The sequence below is a fragment of the Labrus bergylta genome, chromosome 23 (genome assembly GCF_963930695.1).
Source record: "Labrus bergylta chromosome 23, fLabBer1.1, whole genome shotgun sequence".
NCBI lineage: Eukaryota > Metazoa > Chordata > Actinopteri > Labriformes > Labridae > Labrus > Labrus bergylta.
In genome coordinates this window covers 4,879,779-4,901,555 of record NC_089217.1, presented here as the reverse complement: position 1 = coordinate 4,901,555, position 21,777 = coordinate 4,879,779, and the positions used below count along the sequence as shown (strand labels likewise).

General features: G+C 41.8%; 1 protein-coding gene across 1 annotated transcript in view; it reads left to right on the top strand.

Annotated features, from left to right (window-relative positions):
- ptn (pleiotrophin) overlaps positions 1-15,825 on the top strand; it is a 36,677-nt gene extending 20,852 nt beyond the window's left edge. The window contains exons 2-5 of the mRNA XM_020649452.3: positions 5,529-5,623; positions 7,004-7,177; positions 9,654-9,815; positions 15,654-15,825. Of these exons, the coding sequence (XP_020505108.1) occupies positions 5,530-5,623; positions 7,004-7,177; positions 9,654-9,815; positions 15,654-15,709 (486 nt within the window). The 5' untranslated portion in view covers position 5,529 and the 3' untranslated portion in view covers positions 15,710-15,825. The remainder of the gene's footprint in view (positions 1-5,528; positions 5,624-7,003; positions 7,178-9,653; positions 9,816-15,653) is intronic.
- Positions 15,826-21,777: the final 5,952 nt, after the last annotated feature.

The window sequence follows — 21,777 nt, the reverse complement described above, 5'->3', positions numbered from 1 at the left end:
AGAAGAGTTGTCCCGTACCGTGTTTAAGCCTGGTTGAGATTCTGACCAATTGACGAGACAAATAAGTACTTTGGTTGTTGCTCTTTTTTGGTTTCAACCATTCAGACAAAAAAAAATTGTTGGCTTGGGCATAATATGGAAGTTGGTCTGGCTGGAGAGATTCCAGGGCACTTCCCGAGTACTGCAAATGTGCCCTTAAGCAAGGCACCGAACACCCAACTGCTCTGATTTGGAAAAAAGCTTGTTACACAACATAAAACTTGCTTAGTGTTGGTGACTGTAATATTTCTCCTCCCCTACTCCAAACTCACATTCGGCGGGTTGTGTTTTTTTCTCATCTTAATCAAATATTTTTGGCTGCCGTCCCTCTTTTTACTTTGCTGATGAATGAGGTGTGGAATCGTGTTATGTTCCTGTCTGACCTGCTGTCAGGGTTTATCCCCTGTTACAGGATATTTAAATTACAACAATTGTTATGCATTGTTGGTCTGCCTCAAAGCACAACCCCGAACATGTTAACCTGGAATTCCATTAAAGACTGAAGATGTAATGACTTCAAGGGCCCTTTAGGATTAGCTTTATGTATTATGCAAATGTTGATACTCAAAGGTGGGTGACGGAGCCCTTTAAGAGGGCTCCACTTGTGGTGAAAGTAGAGCAAGACTTGGGTTATTTTTATCCCAAGATTTGAATATGTATCTTTTCTAATTGAGTGGGAAAACTAAAAGATTTTCACTTCATTTAGAAAAACAACACCAACATCAAAACGACTTTAGAGTCAATAACTCAGTTATGAGTGTACAAAAGTTGATATTAACTTAAACGTGTGAAAAACAGTTTTAAGGCCAATTTAATTAAAAAAAAAAAAAATTAAAAAAAAAAAGGATACCGTCTTGCAGCTTCTGTGATGGATTTGGAGAGAGCTGGGAAAAACTTGCCTTTGGAAACAAGATCCTTTGATTAAGCCTCTAGGGGCAAAGCGATATTAAAAAGCATGTTTAATTCATGCACTGCTAAGTGATACTTAAACCATACACGTGTGTGATGATGATATTTGGGTTCACCGCTTACACACCACAGAGGTACAAAGATATTCTCACATTAAGAATTGTTTTTTAAGACGTTAATGGTTAAATAAAAAGAGACAATAATCCCTGCTTCGCCAAACCTTAATGGAGGAAATCTTTTTTCGCTCAGCCTGCACAGCTAATAACCCAAGTGATTCACCTTTTCCTGGGTCTTATAATTGATTGATTAAACTGTTCTCTGCTTTATTCCTTCTCTGCAGACTCCATCACCTTCTAACTTAGTATTAAAAGTGAGCAAAGGATGTGTTCGTATAAACAGATTCTCCTTTTTCTACCCAGCAGGGATAGCATCAGTTCCAATGAGTAAGAGAAGAGTGATTGAGAGCGTTTTAGCTCCCGTTCTTTGCCTGTGCTCGGGAGTGGTGGAGCATCTTGTGTTTATTTGCTGGAGTCACTGAAGGTCCATCGATTTGTGGCCAGTATTGGCTTTCATCCTCCATTCCTCTCACCAGGAACCCACAGCTGGGTCTGGATCAATGGGGCAAATTGAGGGTTTGATAGGACTAATTCTCACTGGCTCATGAGCCATATCGGCTTCTGGATGTTTCTGATGTTCCAGATAAAGTAACCTCCCTTCGTGTGAGGTTTGCAACCATTTAGTTCTCTTGTTCCCACAGAAGCTCAAAGGGGGAACTGTAATTCATTCCCAATTAAGCTATCTCATTTGGCTTCCACTTTGATACATGAAAAGAACTAGTCTTGTACCATTTCTCTAACTGTCTCATGAGGACTGTATTTATTTCTTCTCCTTTTGTTGCACTGGAGGCTTTTCATGGTGGTTTTGCCTTTGTCAAGTTAGATCTTAACTCCGCCTTTGCTCATACTTTCCATTAAATTAAAACATTGAAACAAACAACTGATGAATAAATCATTAACCAATCCAGAAAATACCAAACAATATGCAGGTCCAGCTACTTAAATTTGAGAATTTCCTTAATTTGTGTGAACAACACAAGCAATTTGTAACAAAACTTTACTGACTCCAGGTTTCTGAAATTTATAATCCCTTTAGCCTATTCACACAGGATTAGTATTCTGTGTGGATCTCTGGTAATTGAGCCCATCCCCAGACTTTTATCCCCTCTATTTTCATTATTTGGAGATATTGATTGAAGAATTACCGCACGGTTGATGTAGTGGTTGCCGAGCAACACTAATTATATCCCTGCCATCTTCTTTTCAAATTAAATTTAATAAAAACCAATGAAGTGCCACTTGCATTCTGCAGGCGACTATGCTTTAATGTACACACAGTGCTAGCATTATACAGGCTTTTGATTGAAACCTGTTGAAAGATATAAATCATCCTAACCACATGCTGTTGAGCCTGTCATCCATCCATTACTTTTTGATATCCTATACATTCTTCTGATGGATTTTATGTTATTTTTTCTGTGAATGGGTCTCCAGCACCAAAAATGATGTCAATCATTTTAGTGACCAAGAAGCCTCCATTTACTCGACTGGAAAAAGCCACAGAGACCTTTTACATTTATTTTACTACCAATCATTACTAGAATACCGATTGGGACAGGATAACTATTATCAGAGGGTTTGTTTGCTTTGTTTGCTCAAATACAACAGGTAATTTGCCTGGGAGGTTTTACATCACAAATTGCAGACATGGTTGATTCAGCCAGGATTAAAAGCACAGATGTCCTGCGCAATTATTACAAATTATCACCGGTCTCCAGGTAATACAGAGTTACCCATTGGGGATAGGGCTTTTGTTTTTTTATTGTAAGGGTGGAATCGGGCCCAAAATTGGCCACTGCTTTGTTCAAACTTTAGAGTCTTGGTGTCTTCAGTGTCCTTGCTTCCTTATTATCCAACCTTCTTCTTCCTGTCATCAAATGTCGAAACTGTCGATATGACTGAATCTGTGTGGTGAAGGAAAAGGAGAAAGAACATACTGGAATGAGAGAAAGTGGACATCCTGTAACTCTGCCAGCGTTTCTTATCAAAGCTTTACACATGCCTGCGAATGAAAGTCAAATGCTCCCATCCACCCAGTCATCCATTATAGGTGCTGTCATGCTCTGAAAATAGAGGCTACATGGTTGGGAGTGACATTAAATATATTGACCTCGAGAGGAGGAGGAGGAACCCGTCTTCTCAGACGATTCTCTGACTGCAGGCAAAAATGGTTAATTCAGAGTAATCGTCAAACTTATTTCTTTCTTTAACCCACTGTATGGAGTATTCAAAGTCATCAACCCCATCTCCCTTCATGCCCGCACTGCACCACGAGCCCATCTCTCTGCTTGTGACTAACTGAGGAAAAGGCTTTCTTATCTTTTGAAAGGCCTCAATGCCTTTTCTCTTGGAAAATGATCCTTATCAAGGAGCTTTCATTGAGTTTTCTCTCTGAAACTCTTAGAAGTCATTGTATGCACTTCTTACAGTTGGGATTCAATAGGTTTTTTTCCCCCTATTTTTTTTGGGTTATGGAGATGAATAGTTTGGATTCTTTTAAAAGAGTCGACAAAAAAGAAACTGGGCGTTGGAGTCGGAAGTATCTAATCAAAACAGGGATTCTCTGTGCACTGGCACAGTTGGAAAATATGAAGATTTCAGATGGTTTCTCCTGGCAGGCACTACCATGAAGCTCATTATTAGTTTCTCACAAGTGCTAGGACACATCCTATGTAAAGTGCACTTTCAATACATTGCAATGACTTAATATAAGGTTTGAATTCCCAGAAACAGACTGAGAGTTAACGTCTGCGGCGTTCTAACCGAGAGGCGGTTTTTAGCACAATGGGGCGTCGGGCTCAAAGCCAGCTCATAATTAATAAAAAATGACAAATGGGTTTTATTTCCCCGCCAGGCTCAACCTTTCCGCCAGAATTTGAGCACAGAGGAGCATTTTTTGGTGTTAGCCAGGTAATTGCTTCAGTCTCACGCTGTCTCTCCTCTTAGAGAGCGCTGACTGCGAGAGGATTTCTCTCACACACAAAAAGAGAGTAGTGGTAGTTTCATCACGGTGCACGAGGCTGGGGACGGTGACAGGAACAGCTTCTCTGGCGATCCAGAAGCAGCCAGAGGATCAAATGATAGAGTCTGATTCTGTTGCTATGAAGTTCATGTTTGATCGTCTTAAACCTTAAAATGTCAGCAGCTCTCTGTTAACAATGAAAAAACAAAGAACGAGTTGGCTGATGACATTCTGCGGTGACAATTCACAGAGCAGTGCTACGACCTCCTTAATGCTTGCACTTTTCTTCACTGTCTTGTGGAAGCAGTGGCGATGCTGGCCTCTGCTGGGGCCATTGGCAAACATTAATTTGGGGCCCCTCCTAACAGCGTTCATCAACATTATGTCTCCCAGTGTCCCAGCGTGAACCCATTTTCCTCTTTTTTTCCCCTCACAGACAGATCATTATTATTTACTTCCATTCCGCGACTCTCATTGACAAACAAACGTTTTCACAGAAATATTGTATTCGAGTGCTGTCAGATGGGGCCCCCTGAGGGAGGTTTCCTAGTGCCGTTGCAGAGTCAGTGCTGTGGTTCAACGTTTGTCAGCCGTCGGGCGCCCCCTTCTGGCCCGGGGCCCCAAGCAGTTGCCTGCCTTGCCTGTTGACAAGCAGCACCTCTCTAATGTCTCTAAAGCCTTTTGCATCTTCTGCCATGTAAAACGTCAAACGGTTGCTGAAATGGTCATCGCTTTCTTTTTGCGACTTTCACATCATTTACCCTTTTTTTCACGAGAAAAAAACTTATCATGAAGCACTTTCACAATTGTTCAAACTTTTAACTCTAAAAGCTGGAAGCATTGGCCGATTTCTCCATTGATGGCAATGATAGAAAAATGCTGCCTCGATGTCATGTGGTCAATCAGAGGTTAATCATTAACATGAACATCACCCACAGTGTCAATTGGAACGGTTCAGATGATGACATGCTGTAGAAACAGGATTTTGAACAAATCAAATCCAACTTTTATCAGACTTTGATCTCCCAGTGACAAGGTTTCACGGAGATTGACAGCAAATATGGTCATGACTGACAGTGTGGTGGCAGTGCAGACAATCATAATGTTCACATTGGAATCCAGCACAGTGGATATGACACAAGATGAGAGATGAACATTCCCCAGGCTATTCCTGTCTCGTGGGCTTTTTTTTTTCTTCTGCTTTCTCCTGTTCCAAACATCTGTCTGAATGTGTCTAAAGCAGACTTCACAAGGGAGTCAAAAGTTTTTAAAAATGGTGTGTTTTGAAATGTTAATTCTACTTGGAATAAGACAAATAATTTACATCGATACCTGGACAACTTCTGGATCTTCACCAAGCATAGCAGAATGATGCAATATGTATTTCCCAACAGGATATACGATACAATACTGTGCGCTTTATTCGTCTCCATGGGGATGTGTAGCATCAATATGGTGATGTATACAGGATTCTCCAAAACATGTTTTTGCATCTCTTTCAGAATGAACGGTCAGAAGCAGTGGACACGGGTGGCCGTGATGGCACTCCTTGTGCTAACGGTGATGGCAGCCGAGGGAGGAAAAGGAGAGAAACAAGGTGAGGCTGAAAACCTTAGAGAGGATTCTTTGACTCTGGAAAAAAAAAGTGTGAATTTAAAAAACAAATATGCAGGGTTAGTCGTGCGACACATCCTGTTTTCTCTGTAACTAAAAAAAGCAAGTCTTCAAAAGGTGTTTTAAAAATGATGTTTTGCTTACTTATTCAGAAGAGTTATTCTTTTTTTTTTGGCATTTTATGACCTTATTGTGATAGGAAACCGGGGTGAGAGAGAGTAGGGGATGATGTGCAGGAAATGAGTCACAGGTTGGACTCGAACCCGAGCTGCTACTTTGAGGACAATGGCCTCTGTACATGGGTTGTGCAAGCTAACCGCTAGGCTACCGGTGCACCTCGCTTACTTTAAAAGATGGAGAAACGCTATCAATCAATTCACCGAAAAAGAACATGTAAAATAATCAACGAGGAGTTCTAGGCGGCTCTGTGAGAGACATCCTTCTTAACTTATTTAGTTGGACACAACTCAAAACAAAACAAAAAAAAGAAAATGAAATGAGGGGGAAAAAAATAGCCACTGGGGTTGAAGTAATTTGTCTCCTATGAGAACTTAGCAGAACAAATAGCAGTATCTTGCAAGAGAGGCAAAATAAGTCGGATAAATCCCACTTGGGTGAAGCACAACAACATTTAGCCTAATTTAAATTCAAGCAAAAAAAAGTTAATTTGCATTGGAAATTAGCACAGGCACCTAAACCAATTACATCTGCCTTGGAATAATTTGAAAAAGCCCGAGAGGGTACAATACTTTTATAAACACTCCATGTTGCATTTCCCACTTCTTGTTTTTAATAAAGAACGAGGACAGCACATATTTAGTTCATCCAGAGCTGGAGATGTGAGACTCACTTCAGTCGAGTCAGATTCACGGCCTCTAATGAGACGCTCAAAACTTCCCTGCTTTGAAACTGAACCTTAAACTCTTCTTCTAGAATACATGACATGACACTTGAAAGCTAAAAGGTGTCGACTGCAGTCTGTATGCGAGAAGAAGACGTAGCCACCATGACACCGTTGGTTGTGAGGCCTTTTATTTTGAAGCCAGAATTGTGGCATTTTTGTGGTTTTTATTTTGCTTCCTTGGAAACATGAAGTACATGTGTGAATGCATTGATTTTTCTCATCTTTGTAAAATGAAACTGATGACACAGTTGACCCAAGTCGTCTTCTGAAGCCTTGTAACTGCATAATGCCCTCAAAATATTTAAACACACCTTGAAGTCTGGCTTGACAAGAGTTGTCATTGTCAATACGTTTCATTAACTCTAGAACTGGTTGTTACTTTCTCCCAAACAACACTGCGTCTTAACTTCATCCTTGGGCGGTTATGTTGGTAACACTGTCGTACGTTTGGTCTTACAGGAAAGAAGGAGCGCAAGTCGGACTGCGGGGATTGGCAGTGGAGTGTGTGTGTAGCAAACGAAGGGGACTGCGGACTCGGCACCAGGGAGGGGACACGCACCGGCACCGACTGCAAGCAGACCATCAAGACCCAACGCTGCAAGATCCCCTGCAACTGGAAGAAGAAGTTTGGAGGTGAGGCAGGATATCATCATCATTCACATGTTTCTTCTAGCACATCTACAATGTCTTCTTCCAAATGGTAGTTACATAATAAGACCAGGGAAAGAAGTCGGATAACTCTCTTTCTCCTGTACAACCCCATTTCTCTCACCCCACATCTTTCTATGATGCATGCCGGCCTGTCATTCACACAAACAATAGCCCCCAACTTCACAATGGGGATGAGTAAGCTAGCTAATTAGAGGTACAACAGAAATGCCTGGTGAGGAGGTGATACATCGCAGTGGAAAAAACACAGGAATAATCATCTTTCTTTGTCATCTGCTTTTTGGGCTGGAGCCTTCACAGCTGAAATGTCTCGCAGTGACAAGCCTCCGGGACTTTTGTTCCCCCCTAGTAAGGCCTGTCAGGCGGGGGCCTGCTGCTCTGCAATGAGCCTGTCAGGAGTGATGAACACACTGCAGGAAATAATGGTCCAGCTAACTGGCTGTATAGATTAGAGCGGCAGAAAGTTTGGCAAGAAGTTGCATGGCCCCTGGCGTTTAAATTGTGGAAAGTTTCTGGCCTTTTTTTTGAGTCAAGAGAGACTGTTTTTTTTATTTTAAGTTTGGTTATTGGGCAATTTAAAAAAGATATGGTAATACCATACACCCCACAAAACACATCAGCATTGCAGACCCCTGCACCCTGGCATGACAAATCTAAATTCAGCTCATGCACTTTTTTTCTTAATCGGTGATGTAAACACTCTTTTGCTACGAGGCTGAGCACGGCTACGTCGGGTATTGCACTGAAGAACAATATTATGTGGCTTTAGGTGCTACTACAAGCACCTTGTAAAAGAGATTAAACTTAAATTATGGGTCGTTCCGCAGCATGAAAGATTTCATGGCAGCCCCTTTTGGCGAAAACTGTTACATCTGATAAAACACTAAACTCCTCAAGAAGTAGGTTAATTGGGTTTCTTAAAGTTTTGCAGCACATGTCCCGGATTTGATTTTTGTTTTAAATTTAGCATAGGACAAAATACTCTTTGAGAAATACAATATAAACATAATTACATAACCAGAATCAACCATGCACCATGATTATACTGAATACAAAGATTTTTCACATTAAAAAATAGTTATGAACCTCATAAGCTCAACATGTATCAGACATGTTTGTTTCACCCACCTTGTCCAACCGCCCTGCCTCCAAATGGATGAGCTTTCCCTCTCAGAATATATTAAATAATCTCAATCTTCTTCCCACTTGTGTTTTTTTTTTTTTTTTGATTTGATTTTTTTTTGACTTGTTTTAATCCAGAAGAAATATGTGACTTTATATTTCAGTTTCTCAAAAGCAAACAGATCACATCTCTTCCACTCCTGACTTCTAATAATCGGACTCTGCAGTCAGGCTTCAGGGTCACTGATGAGTGGGCGTGCTCACACTTTTTTTTTTTGCCTACTTGCTAGTGACACCTTTAAGCGACCGTGGGCTGCATGCCACATCCCAGGGGAGCCTGCGAGAGAATCTCTCTCTCTCACTCTGAGACAAATTATGGAGGCCTTTAAAGTTGGATATTCTCAGGAAGTCCCTGTGGGATTCTTGCAACAATAGCACTGTCACTCCCTCTCTCTCCTCGCCCCGTCCTCTCCCCTCTCCCCTCGTCTGATGAGCACCCTGGGATCTCAGAGGTGCTGACAAGAGGGTCCGACGCTTTCATGTGAGAGGAAGCTGAGGAATGAGTGTCACAGCCTCCAGGGAGGCCCCGGCTGGAGCGGCAACAAAATAATGGAGGGAGATATGAGAGACATACAGTACACATACACACACACACACACACTCTGGTAGACACACAAACTTCAAACACATTTCTCCTAATATACATCCGGCACTGCTGCAATTTTCTGGAGCAACCTTGCATCCTCTAGGGGTTAGTTTGAGGTGTGTTTCATTTAATATCAAATAAAAGCACATATGTGGTATTTATCTGAGGTGTTTCTCACAGTATTGTCTGTTGCTAAGATTGTTTGAGTCCGTTATTTCCAGGCTGCATTTGATTGCGATTGTGTGCTTGCGGGTTTCATCATATAGAAAATATAAGATCAGAACCGAAGCGCCATCTGTTCTGGTTAGCACAAAGCCATAAGCGTCTTTTAATAAAAGGGTCCTTTGATGAGATTCAGCAGGTCTTCCCCTTTAGATAATGGACGTCTTCTACAGATGGGAAGGAGTTATGAGTGAAGTCAATTAAGACAGCTCATCGAACAACATCCATTCAGAGTGTGGAACGCACACCCTCGCAGGCTCCAGGGGGGCTTGTTTCATCGACTGATTGCGGCCGACTGCTTTTAAAAAAACAAAACAAATGCAGACGGTCACTGCACAAGGTTTTTCCCTGCTTGGTCGCTACCATACTCTCGTGTTCTCGGAGCCACTCGAACGCCGAACAAGAGCGTCTAATTAAGTATCTGATTTTCCCTCTCTTTGTGCGCAACAGGAGAATGCAAGTACGACTTCCAGGCTTGGGGGGAGTGCGATCTGGCGACGGGCAGGAAGAACAGGACAGGCGTGCTGAAGCGAGCGCTCACGGATGCGACCTGCGCCTCCACCGTCACCGCCACCAAGCCCTGTGGGAAAATCCCCAAGCCCAAGCTGCAAGGTACGCTGAGAGTGGAGTAAATATTCAGTAGATGATGTGTGACTCTCAGGGGGGACACGCTGAGTCTCAGGCAGGTACACAAGTCTTATTGATGGATTGTTTTGTCCTGTCTCTCACCTGAGGTGAAGATATGATGTTTTATACTCAGCAGAAAAACCCAACAGGGCTTTGTTCTTCTGATTGATCAACCTTTTGGGGAAAGAAGCTTCTACATAATAATTAATGAATATCTCATCAGACAAATTGGATTAGTTCATAGCTACATTTCTTTTGTTGGCAAACCAAGCTCTGCAAACCAAACTATAACTATAAAACTATTTAAAGCCAGCCAACTTGGAGAACAGCGACATCTACAGGCGCTGAGGTCGGTGTGATTGCAGACATTTAATCAAGTGAAAAAAGGTGCCCATGAAATGGCAAAACTCACAGGTCCAAAAAAAAAAGAAGAATTTCTTCAAAAATCCGCTTCAGAAGTTATTTTTCAGAGGGAACTTTCCTCTTCCTCCTTCGTGATGATAACTGTGCGAGTTCAACAGATATTTATCGACTTGAACGCGTCGAGCTGATTGCATCTTCTCGCTACATCTGACAAAAGCCTCGCAAATGATTTTAATCTCGTGCAACAGCCGCTGTAATTCACGTTCAGATCCAAACTCCCCCCCATCAGCGTGATGGAAAGCCACCTACTTAAATGCTGAGTTTGAAGCAGTGCGTGACAGCGTTAAGGCTTGGGTGAAGGGGTTAACTCACCATTCAACTGTAATTACATGCTTTTATGCTTCTTCTTCATCATGTCAAAGAAACTGAAGTCAGGGAAGTGTTCTCGCTGCTTCCAACGCTCGATGGGAAATGGCCAGTTATTAGAAAAGTCACTTTACACAAGATTTTACACAAATTGCAGAATATGAAATGTGGATGTGTGAAGAATAATAATTCCATCTTCTGTGAAGCTGGTGATAAGAAACCACTCGATTCATTCCAATTAAGCCAGTGCCCTTTGTTAACAATGTAAACAAGGCTGTAAGTGACCCGCTGTGAATGTCCCATTGTCCAAACAGGATTATTACGAGTGCAGAATCGCTGCCAGTGGCCATAAACTGCGTCCTTATCACGCTCTGCAGATGACATATGTGCACACAAGGGTTGGCACATGGCGTTTACTTAACCTCATTGTCACTTCATCAAACAGCCGGAGTCAAACAGAGCTCCAGAATGACGTCGATAAGACACAACGGACACCTTTGAGACACAGTAGGGGTGCCAGGTGTAACACATCTGTCTGCTCCACTGTTTGTCTTGAGAATTTAATGCCACACTCTGTTTGACTTTCAAAGGCAGGATGTGTTTAATCTTCCACTCAGTAGCACATCTTTAATGCCTCATGTCGGGAAGAATCTTGAGGGTACATGCTGTACTTGCCATCTGTTATTTATCATTTTCAAATATATATGGTACCGGATGATGCTGTTTAAATATAAAGAGATGTAGATGGGTTTATAGATGGGAAAAATGGATTTGATAAGTCCTGAGTGTCATTGGGCATCATTCACAAACTTTTCTTGGGAATAACTTTATTCTGAAAACCCTCTAATGCGGCTTTCAAGAAGATTCTGAAGCCTCGTATGCACACAATTTCTGGAGAATTTCGAGAAGACTTCTCCTGAAATCCTCCCGATCTGGTTGTTCATACATGATGAACCCCACTGTGGGATTTCACATTTTGTTTGTTTATTTTGGAAGGCATCTTGGCACTGTTGGTTGAGTCGGTCGTCTCTCAAATGGAAGATCGAGGATTCGGTCCCCACATGTCTGATGTGTCCTTGGGCAAGACACTTAACCTCCAAGGGGGGGTTAATGGGATTAGTTACTTCTGATGGTCACTTTATATAGCATCCTCTACCATCAGTGTGTGAATGTGTAGGTGTGACCTGCGGTGTAAAAAGCACTTTGAGGAGTCAGAAGACTAGAAAAGCGTTATACAAGCTCAAGCCCATTTATCATGTTGCGACCCCCCCTTCATTGGGACCCAACAACCTACATAGATCCCGGTGCCTCTTCTTAACAAACCGCTAACTGCTTAAATGTTAAAGCTTTTTGATCAGGTAAGTATCTCTGTGATAGAAAAGGTCAAAGGCCAGATTGAGTCTGTTAAAGGGCCAGACTCAGCCAACGAAAAAGGGGGCTGCCATATTGTTAGTACGTATTTTCATGGATTCATTCATCTTGATAATTTTGTGGACATGTCTTTAAATTGTGTCAACCATCTCACAGTAATTCTACTTTTGGGTCTGTGAAGCTGTAACCTTACATGGGTGAAGCACCTAAGTAGTAGCAGATCTATAAATGGATAGGAGCCAACTATATGTTGTTAGCAACTGTTTGCTAGACAGAGAGTCTACATCTGTTATGTATACAAATCAGTGTCATGTCATCTTTATTGTTTTATAGTGATGCACCCAAATGGAAAGGAATTTGTGGGCTGTACCTTCTAGCAGAATATAAGCAACACTGTGTGATGAAGACTTTGCCATTTTGCCATTTTGCCAATGATTGTCAATGACTGTGAGATCTTGGTCAGCATGGGTCAGCGATGGTCTGCACTTTGTCAGCCATGTGTGTTGTGTTTCTGTGTTGTCTGACCATGGCTGAATAAATCTAAGATGATCCACAGACTGTTTCACGATTTCATGATTGTCCATCTCATACAGAAATAACCCCCACCTAACACACATGGCATAAGAAATGTAAGAAAATCCATAAAGACAGGCGAAGCCATGATCTTAATTAGAATCCTGTTAGAAGATGCATGGACACCTCAACATTATTCTGCTTTTCAAATGTAATTCATCATGTTTCATTATGCAAGAATATCGATGCACATCGTGAAGTATTCATGCGGTGAATGTGCACGTGTATAAATTCATGTCCCATAGATGTGTGTGTGTGTGTGTGTGTGTGTGTGTGTGTGCGTGAATGAGAGTGTGTGTCCCGTGTTTGTAGCTCTGAAAACCTGTGCAAATCAATTCTAATGAAGGCCAGATGTGTGGATGCGGAGTGACAGAGGTGCGAGCGCTGAGGGCAACAGAGAGGCAGAGTGGGGATGACAGCAGCCGGGATGAAGGGAGGCAGCAGGAAGAGAAACTCGCTGGCTGATTGCAAAGCGATTTCCCAGGTCTGCCAGTTGGATGATAAGCCCTGAGAAGCAAAAAAAAGGGGGGGGGGGTTACTGGGAGAAGAGAAAGCACAATGAGGTGTGCACAGGAAGGGGGGAATTGTGTGCCGCTTTTCTGTGTGTGTGTCAGGGGATGGCAGAGATACAGTCCACAGCAGTGGGATCACAGGGCTTATGGGTAAAAAAAACATTTGGCTTCGCCGCGACTTAAAGGCTATCTAACCCGCAGCTGGGAGCAGAGATCTGCACGGCCAAAATCTGCAATTCTGAACACCAGCTTGGCTCTGGGCGATATAGGTGGGTTTCCCCTGAATGCAGCAGGTTGTTGTGATGGATGTAGCATCTGTCATTTGCAGATTCTTGTTGGAGACAATTGTAAGCGGCGACTTGGGAGCGATCCGAGATTCAGAGTTAGTCGTCTAACCCGGGTGAAACACGGACCCCGCGGAGCCAGAGAGAGAGAACAAAGAGTGACTGAAATGAAACGTCATGAACGCCTGTACAAACATTGATGTCCCCGCCTTCTCTTTCAATAGAACAGGCAGCAAGGAGCGCACGATGGGGGAGTGTGTGTGTGTGTGTGTGTGTGTGTGTGTGGATGCCAGGGCTGATTTCAGGTTAAACAAAAAGGCTTTCTCTCCAGAGGAAATTGCTTCCAACTAATTCAGAGATGCCACATTTGTTTGGTTGAGGATCAGAACACCACCTGTCTGTCTATAAGAATAAAACACGTAATGTCAGTCATTTAGTGTGAGTGTCCACACCGCTGAGTTAGGAGAAGAAGTGCAGACGTTTTGAGGCTGGGCGGCCAAACTCTTAACAGATACAGCAGGTTCTTCAAGCTTAATAGACATGCACCAGCAGGTGAATCGAATCAGACAGTTTTCAGCCTGTACTGCCGTGATTAGTGACTTGACCGGTCTTGTCAATATTTGATTCTGAGTCGATCTAAATCTAACCTTGAAACGATTTCCCGCTGAAAAGATTCACGGTGAGTGATACATTTGATTGTTCCAAGAAAGAAGGATTACATTTTTTTTAGATTACATTTTTTTTTAATACACATGTACAATAAAAGATAAGACTTATCACGTCGTCCACAAGGGGGCGCCAAAATCGACCGAAAAAGAAAGTTCCTCACAGGAGCTTTTTGCAGCGATATTAGCATAGAATGACTTAACTCAAGGTTGTATATCTCACTTTTAGAGTGTATGTACATTCGGACACAAAGCAAATGCCAAAAGATCAGATCTGGTGCCTAAGTCAAATTTTGTATGCAGCTCCAGAGGAGAGCGAGCGGTGTCATGGAATGTGCAAATTTGGTGTGTGAGTACGCATCTCAGATATCAAGCAGATACAACAGAGAGAATCTTTTTCTCCATCCATCGCTCCCCCCTGGGGGGCGGGGGGGGAGTAGAATATGCTGACAAAAACAACAGGGGGAAGAAGGAAAAAAAACAAAACAGAAAATGAAAACAAGTGAACAAATGGGATGGAAGAGCAATTTCCACATTTGCATGGGTGTGAACGCTTTGCACGTCAAAATGTTAATGCCCAAGGAAGTTTGCAGTGGAGGTGACAGGAACAGACTTCCTCATAGGGCACAGTCAGAATGTTAAAAAGGTTGAACTGAATTTAATCTCATTGATTTAGCATATGTCGTTCTGAACTGCCCGCCTGAATGACATTAGAGGATTTGTTGCGTTTTAGAAGTGTCCCTTTTCATAAGAAAAATTGATTTAGCTGTAGACTTTCTTTTTATATAAAATGACTTTGATCTCTTTTAAGATACTCGCCTTTATTTTTATTTTGCGCAGCCCTAAGCAGTGTGTGTTTTATTTTGAAACTTGTCAGCTTTTTGCTTAAACGTAGGTAGGAGGTGGTCCCAAGCTGACAGAGCCTGATCACAGCCTTGTGTTGACAAAACATAAGATCAATATCATGACCCTAAAAAGGAATTCAACCATCATTTATTGACTGCTTCAACAAAGGGCGTTCAAAGAGGCTGATTTGGCAGAGAAGCGTCTCATTAAACCGCAAAAAAACAACTTAAAACAATGTCGTTTCAGGTAAATAATCTACTACTGCACACACTCAGTGTCATGTTAAAGACAGACAGTTGAACAAAGAGACAGACATAGATGCATAAATAAGAGCAGGAACACACACCAAGCCCGCCTGATTGACAGTCCAACAAACATTTAGCCAGCAGCTAGCTAGCCAAACCGCTGCTGGGTTGTTCCCTCTTCCGGTCCAGCAGAGCAGAGAGGCGGCAAAGCAGAGAGGGACGCCATGGACTGTGGCTTCTGTCATGGCTGCCAGGTACCAATCCACTCTTGCGGCAAGATTATAAAGCGTGTGTTCATGGGAGCGTGGCGTTCCTAACACGCCACCAAATCAATCCCCGAGCAGAGGCCTGGAGGAGGGGACTGCACGCAGCGCCGCAGCTTCAAACCTGCACTCTGGCACCGAAAAAAAACCAAACTAATTAAACCTCATACTGTTGATTATTACAATCTGAAGCGGAGCATCTGTGCTCTTCACGGACACAATGGGGGTTTGTTTATTTTCAAAAAAGACACCACCTCTGGCAGAGAAATGTTCCGGTTAAGCAAAGTAACTTAACTGTTTGTCTTTCATGCCTTTTTTTTTTTTTTTTTTTTCAGACGCAAAGAAGCAAAAGAAGGACGGCAAGAAGCGAGAGCGCACCCAAATGGACTGATGAGGATGTTTGAGGATGGGAAGAAAAGGGGCGGGGATAAAGACGTCCACTGCCCTATTTCAAACACGGTTCCTCTTTGTATATCCTGTAGCTTTGCCAGTAGGAGCCTGTAGAGCTTTGACAAAACAAATGAAAATGTGTTTTTTAGCGTGTTTGGCTTTTTTTCCCCCCCTCTTTCTAGAACCTGATGAGAGAAACTTGTATGTTGCAATAGAAGACATAATACAAATAATGGATTTGGAAAAAGAAAAGTTTAATAGTGTTCTTCTTACCTAATGATTTGATTTCTAGCATGATTCTCGAAAGAGCGAATTGGATGGGATTTGTTCTACAGTTGCATAGCCTAATTCTCATTTGGGAAACTCTGCGGTCCATGCACTGACTTAATGAGGCAGTTTGCTAAAAGTGAAGCTTGCTCAATTAATTTGGGGAACAAAAAAAAAAAAAAGGAAAGAAAACAGTGTATTTGCAATTTTTAAAGTAACTCAATTAAATGGTAACACTCTCCCCCCAATTATTCTGCGCTATGATATGTTGCTTTAACTCCCACTTAAGAATACAAATAAGCTAGTTCTGTGTGGAAAAAGCTACAAGTTTTTCCCTCTGCTGCTCTGTTGTACCTCAATTTATACGCACTGTAAAAAATGAAGTCGTTGCTTTTGTAGTCCCCCCTCCCCCTCTTCAAGTTGGAGTTAACATCCCCTTTGTTTCCTGTTACATTTCCAAAAATAAAACAATTACAAAAATACAAAAAAATAAATGTTGTCCTTTTTTTTTTTTTTTTTTAATTTTCCCACAACGTCCTCCAAAATAACCCAAAAAACCACATTTTGATATATTTTTATTTGAATGTCATTCTGAGAGCATACGGCACATAGTAACCACTCAATGCCATTCATCTTACAGGGTCATATAGGCGGCCAGAGATATTAACACTCAGTCATTGTCCAGAACAAATAATCAATCAAGAATGCATCAAAAAAAAAAAAAAAAAGAATCAATACCATTGTTACTGTACAGGAAGTATCATAGAGGGGGAGGGGAGTAAATAAGGGTTTTTTGGGGGAAGGGGGGGAAGGGGAAACACTCAGATAGCTATTAAAAGACGTGTCTGTACATTTCAAATGTTCCACATCCCAGTTACATATTATTTATTATCATATAGATATGTACAATGCAAACAATAGACGGTTAAATTTTTCCTATTGCAAGAGAAGCCACAAGCCACAGTGAAGTGAACACACGATGAACATCTACGTACAACGCAAATGAAAAAATGAACACTTGTATGTACATTTAACACTTGCAGCAGGCTACTGATTGTTCCTTTTTTTTTCTATTTTTTTTGTTTTTTTTGTTTTAATTCCACATTTTAATCATGACCTTCGGAGTTCACATCAGGTCAAACAACCTCAACACTTTGGTTGCTCCACGGAAAAAAAACACCCCTCAGGATGTTAAAATTGCAAAAAAGTTATAAAGTGTGTCCAGTAGGATATCACAGCTTCTTTCCAAGGTGAGTGTGAAGCTTCATAACTTTCCAGGTGAAATCAAAATGAAGCCCCCCTTTGCCTCTGGGCCCTTTTGGTCACATTAAAACCAGTTTTAGCCTTTTTTTTAAAAACATTTTTTTGTCCTCCTCCAGGTTTTTTTCTGCCCCCTTTCTTTTCTGGCTGCAAAAGTCACTTTTGAATTCCCCTGGAACCCCGCTTGGAAAGTTCAAAAGTTTTTGATCCAGACGTTCATCTTTGCAAAGCAGGAATTCATTTCTTAGGGAAGTCATGCCCCCAGGAAATGCACATATATTTATAACTTCTACTCTTATAAGCATATTCTCCCCATGATCTTCAAACATTTATAGATTTTATGTAACACTTCAATTCCAAACCAAATAAAAGAAACTCTGGCTGTACAAGAATTATACTCTAATTTGTAATACTACATTTGTACAATGATAAACAGATTTATAAAATGTGATAGAAAATGTACAATATAATGTATTTCTATGTATTCCAGTCCCAAGCAAAGCAGCGTCTTTGTGAGTCTTTGGAAGCCTGTCGCTATTGTTTAAAGAGGAAGGAGGGATGACAGAGAAACAGACAATCACACCACGAGCGTCTTCCCTGATGTGTGCCGAGATATTTTGTCCAATCTGATGAAGTCTTCATGCTGAGGATGCCATTACCAAGGAAATAAACGCCGCACAGCAAGCTGCACACACACACACACATTAGAAAATGACAGCACTGATCTCAGTACAATCTCAGACACACAAACAGGGAAGCATCCCCCATATAGAAAAGTTAAACACACACACACTAACACACAAACACACACACACACATAATGGATGGAGAAATGAGCCAAAATGGCCTGCTGTGCCAGAGGATAGTACTGAAATATGTCACTGCTGTGATTGTAGCTATGCAGTGTTATTTTAAACAGGCATCGAGATGATTTTAAGATTGTTCAGTCCAAAGTTTCATTGCAGCTGCAATCAGTAAGCGGTTGTTAAAATAGAAATCATAGTGATGGGAGCTCAGAGCTGAGAAACATTAACTGTAAAGCCTCTGAGAATTCGGCTTGAAACCTCATAATGAAAAAGATTTACATGTAAATCTCTGCTAAAATAAACCCCTTGCTTTGAATAAAACTCAAGTTCATAATAAGCTAATTTTGCTGTTTAAACAATTTCTCCTGACTGTAGGCGTGGCCTTTGGCGCTTTGATTGACACTTGCCTTATTCCGCACACATCAACTCTTCAATCAATGTACAGCCGTAAACGATATGCTTGAGTCATGTTGGTCAGAATTATAGACTGTATATTAAGATGGATGCAGCAACAGTCGCCTGGGAGTGAAGTCAAAAATATATAGAGCTCCCCCTGCTGACTGGATGCAGTATAGGTCATGAACCCCCACCTCCTTCCATGTTACCAGATGGGACATGTTTCACACTATAAAGTTTAAGTGCACGTCAAATAAATGTTTGTCAAATCCGGTTTTGTTTTTATTAGTTACTTGATGCAAAAAAGGGCAGATTTGGAGTCCCGGTTCAGCTGAGTCAGTGGAGCGGGTGCCCCATGTACAGAGGATGCAGTGGTCGCACTGGTCGAAAGTTCAATTCCCACTCCTGACGCTGTGAGTTTTACGTCAGCAGCACCGTATATCTGCACCAGTCACGGAGGTATTTTGGCTTCACTTTTGGATAAACGGAAAGACAGAGACTCACTGTCTATATTAATAAATAAGTCAATGATCGGGATCAGGGGAGAAGCTAATTAGAAATAACCTGTTTAAACTGGTCACTGAATGGTGAGTTAAAAAAAAAACTCCTTGGTTATCCTTAACATAGCTAGCAGTTAGCTTCCACATTCAGCGTTAGCTAAGATACCATTAATTGTTCTCAAAATGCCGACCCAAAATACCAATCACCAAAAACTGATGATCAAACTCCAGCAGGACAAAGTAGACAACATTGGTGGAGACTCGACACCTGTGGCTGTTAATACTATCCTGCAAACAATGCTAACGTTGGGTGTGAACATCCAAATATCTACTGCATTACATCTACTATACACCCACGGTATCCAAACCAAATTCAAACTCAATATGGATTGAAAATTATTTCCTTTAAGATGCTATGCATAATGGACATAACACCCTTACTGAAAAGGTTTCAAATCTATTGTGGATTTAGCTTTCCAGCTGCTTTTACAGAATATTTTTTGAAGGCTCAACGACATGCACCACAACTTTCATCACAGTCACACTAACAACACAACGAGGATTTACGGATAAAAGGAGAGCAATTTGTTTTTGTCACTCTGGATAAGGCACTTCAAAATTGCTCTGTACAATCTGGCGATATAGATTTATTCTCCGTAACACTTCTCACAGCACGTACACGCTGCTGTGTTTTTTTACTCTGGCCCGGCTGCAGACGTTAGCCATCAGCCCCCATGAAAGAAGCCAGAGAAAACCCTCAAATATCAGAGTAGGTCTCTGAACAACGTTACGTATCACATGTACTCCATAAAAGGAGTTTGAGCCCTTTGACATTAGCCGTATGAAAGAGGAGCCCAGTTAGCTCTGACGGCACAAAATGATCTGTTGACTTGAATGGAGACAATGTTGACGCTAGTTTTATTAATATCAGAATATAGGTCCATGGCATGAGCGTACATGCATGAGAATGGATGGCGGATTCATGGAATTAGGTGCAATAAAAAGCGATGACAGTAAAGGTAAGCGGTGAGGATTCTTGCCATGATTACAGCACGGCAGAGTTTTTTTATTTTTTCCGGGACACTCAAATTCCTGCAGTGAAACCTTTGGCTGACCTGCCAAGAACGTCTGTGACTTTTCCAAACATGGTCGACACGCAGCGGGATCCGCAAGCTTTGGATTTTGTCACAGACAACATCCCCCCCCCCCCCCCCCCAACCACCCCTTTTCCTCCACCTTTTCCTTCCTTACTCTCGCTCTCTATCCCCCTCCCACCCGGTAGCCATGACTACAAAGGCAAGCTTATCTGTTTCATTTGTACAGAGTGTACACCTCAGGGGCTATCAGCCGCCTTTCTCCCGCGTCTGCATGACAGCCGCTCTCTTTCACTGTCAGCCGACAACACTCCGCTGTTCTATCATAAGCCCACATGTTCACACATCACACCCCCCCCCCCCCCCCCCCCCCCCGTTTCTCCTCCCAACATAAAAAGCAACGCCTGATACAAGAATGCTGTTTTGTTCTCATGTGTAGGACATCACGGCAACAGGAGTAGGGGGGGGTGGAAACACTTTACGGGAACTTTGCTCCTGATGTTCTTAAGTGCACGCCGTGAAGATAACCAGTTTTTTTGTGGGACGTATCTCGCCCCCTTTTCCCCCGGCTTCCAGGAGGTGATAAACTGCCATCACCTCCAATCAAACACCATCAAGCAGCTGTTCAAACCAGGACCCCTGGACCTCCGCCTGAGTTGTGAGCCACTTACTCTCCTGCTGGTATCAATCAAACGACAGCTTAGCAAAGATTAATCAAATATTCTGGAAGGCTCTTTACCCACTACTGAGAAGTGTGACAGATGTCAAACAGACACGGCTCGACTTATCACCGTGACGGATGGTTGGATGTGGAACTTGGATGGATGCCTCGGTTTCTCGCTGAAACTGCTCGAGTAGAAAACATGGACTGTCCATGAATGTGCATCAGTGGTGCACAGTACTCAAATACCATACTAAACACAGCTGCGTACAGTATATCTATGTCCAATATTAAACTGCTTTAGTGCCAATTTGACCGCTTTATCAAACCGAGAAAAGGAACAAGATCAATCTTATCTGAGGAATTGGAACCAATGAATTTCTTTCCCGTTGGCCGGGAAAATTTTAGAAAAATTGTTTCATGAAATAATTCAGAGTTAAAGAATAATCTGCTTACTGTGAAGCTGGGGGTCTTATCTGCTTCAGAGTTGGAAATTCCTTTTTTTTGTATGAATCTGTTAAGTACAAGATACCCTGGCCTTAGTATTATGCACTCTGCAAAAGCAACTTCCTAAAATGCAACAGGGTATTACTGATTTCATTTAAATGCATTTTTTGGGTTTAAGGGACAAGAGTTGGAAATTAGCAATAGCTATAAACTCTCTGTGCAGCAGATCAGTTTCATGCTTTGTACTAAAACTATTGAACATTGCATTGTCCCTATTAAATAAATCAATTCAATTAAAATCTCTGCCCGGTGGAGAAATGTGAAAGTTGGAGAAATTTACAGATTCTGTGATAAATGTTGATTACTCTATACACAAACTGTCCTCAGAGTAAAATGTGGTCCCTGGAACACTATTTACACAGTGTACACAGTGTTCACAGGACCCATTTTTTCCTTTGAATACAGTTTGTGTATTTAGTTCAGAAAATATAGCATACAATTGTTTCACTTCTCCAACTTTCAGGTTTTACCACCAGATCTTCATAGAGCACCTTTAATGTAACATTTATCATTTGGCTTTAGGTGGCCAGCAAAGCAAAAGTAAATGTCAGTGTGCTTCAGTAGGTTAATGAAAAATT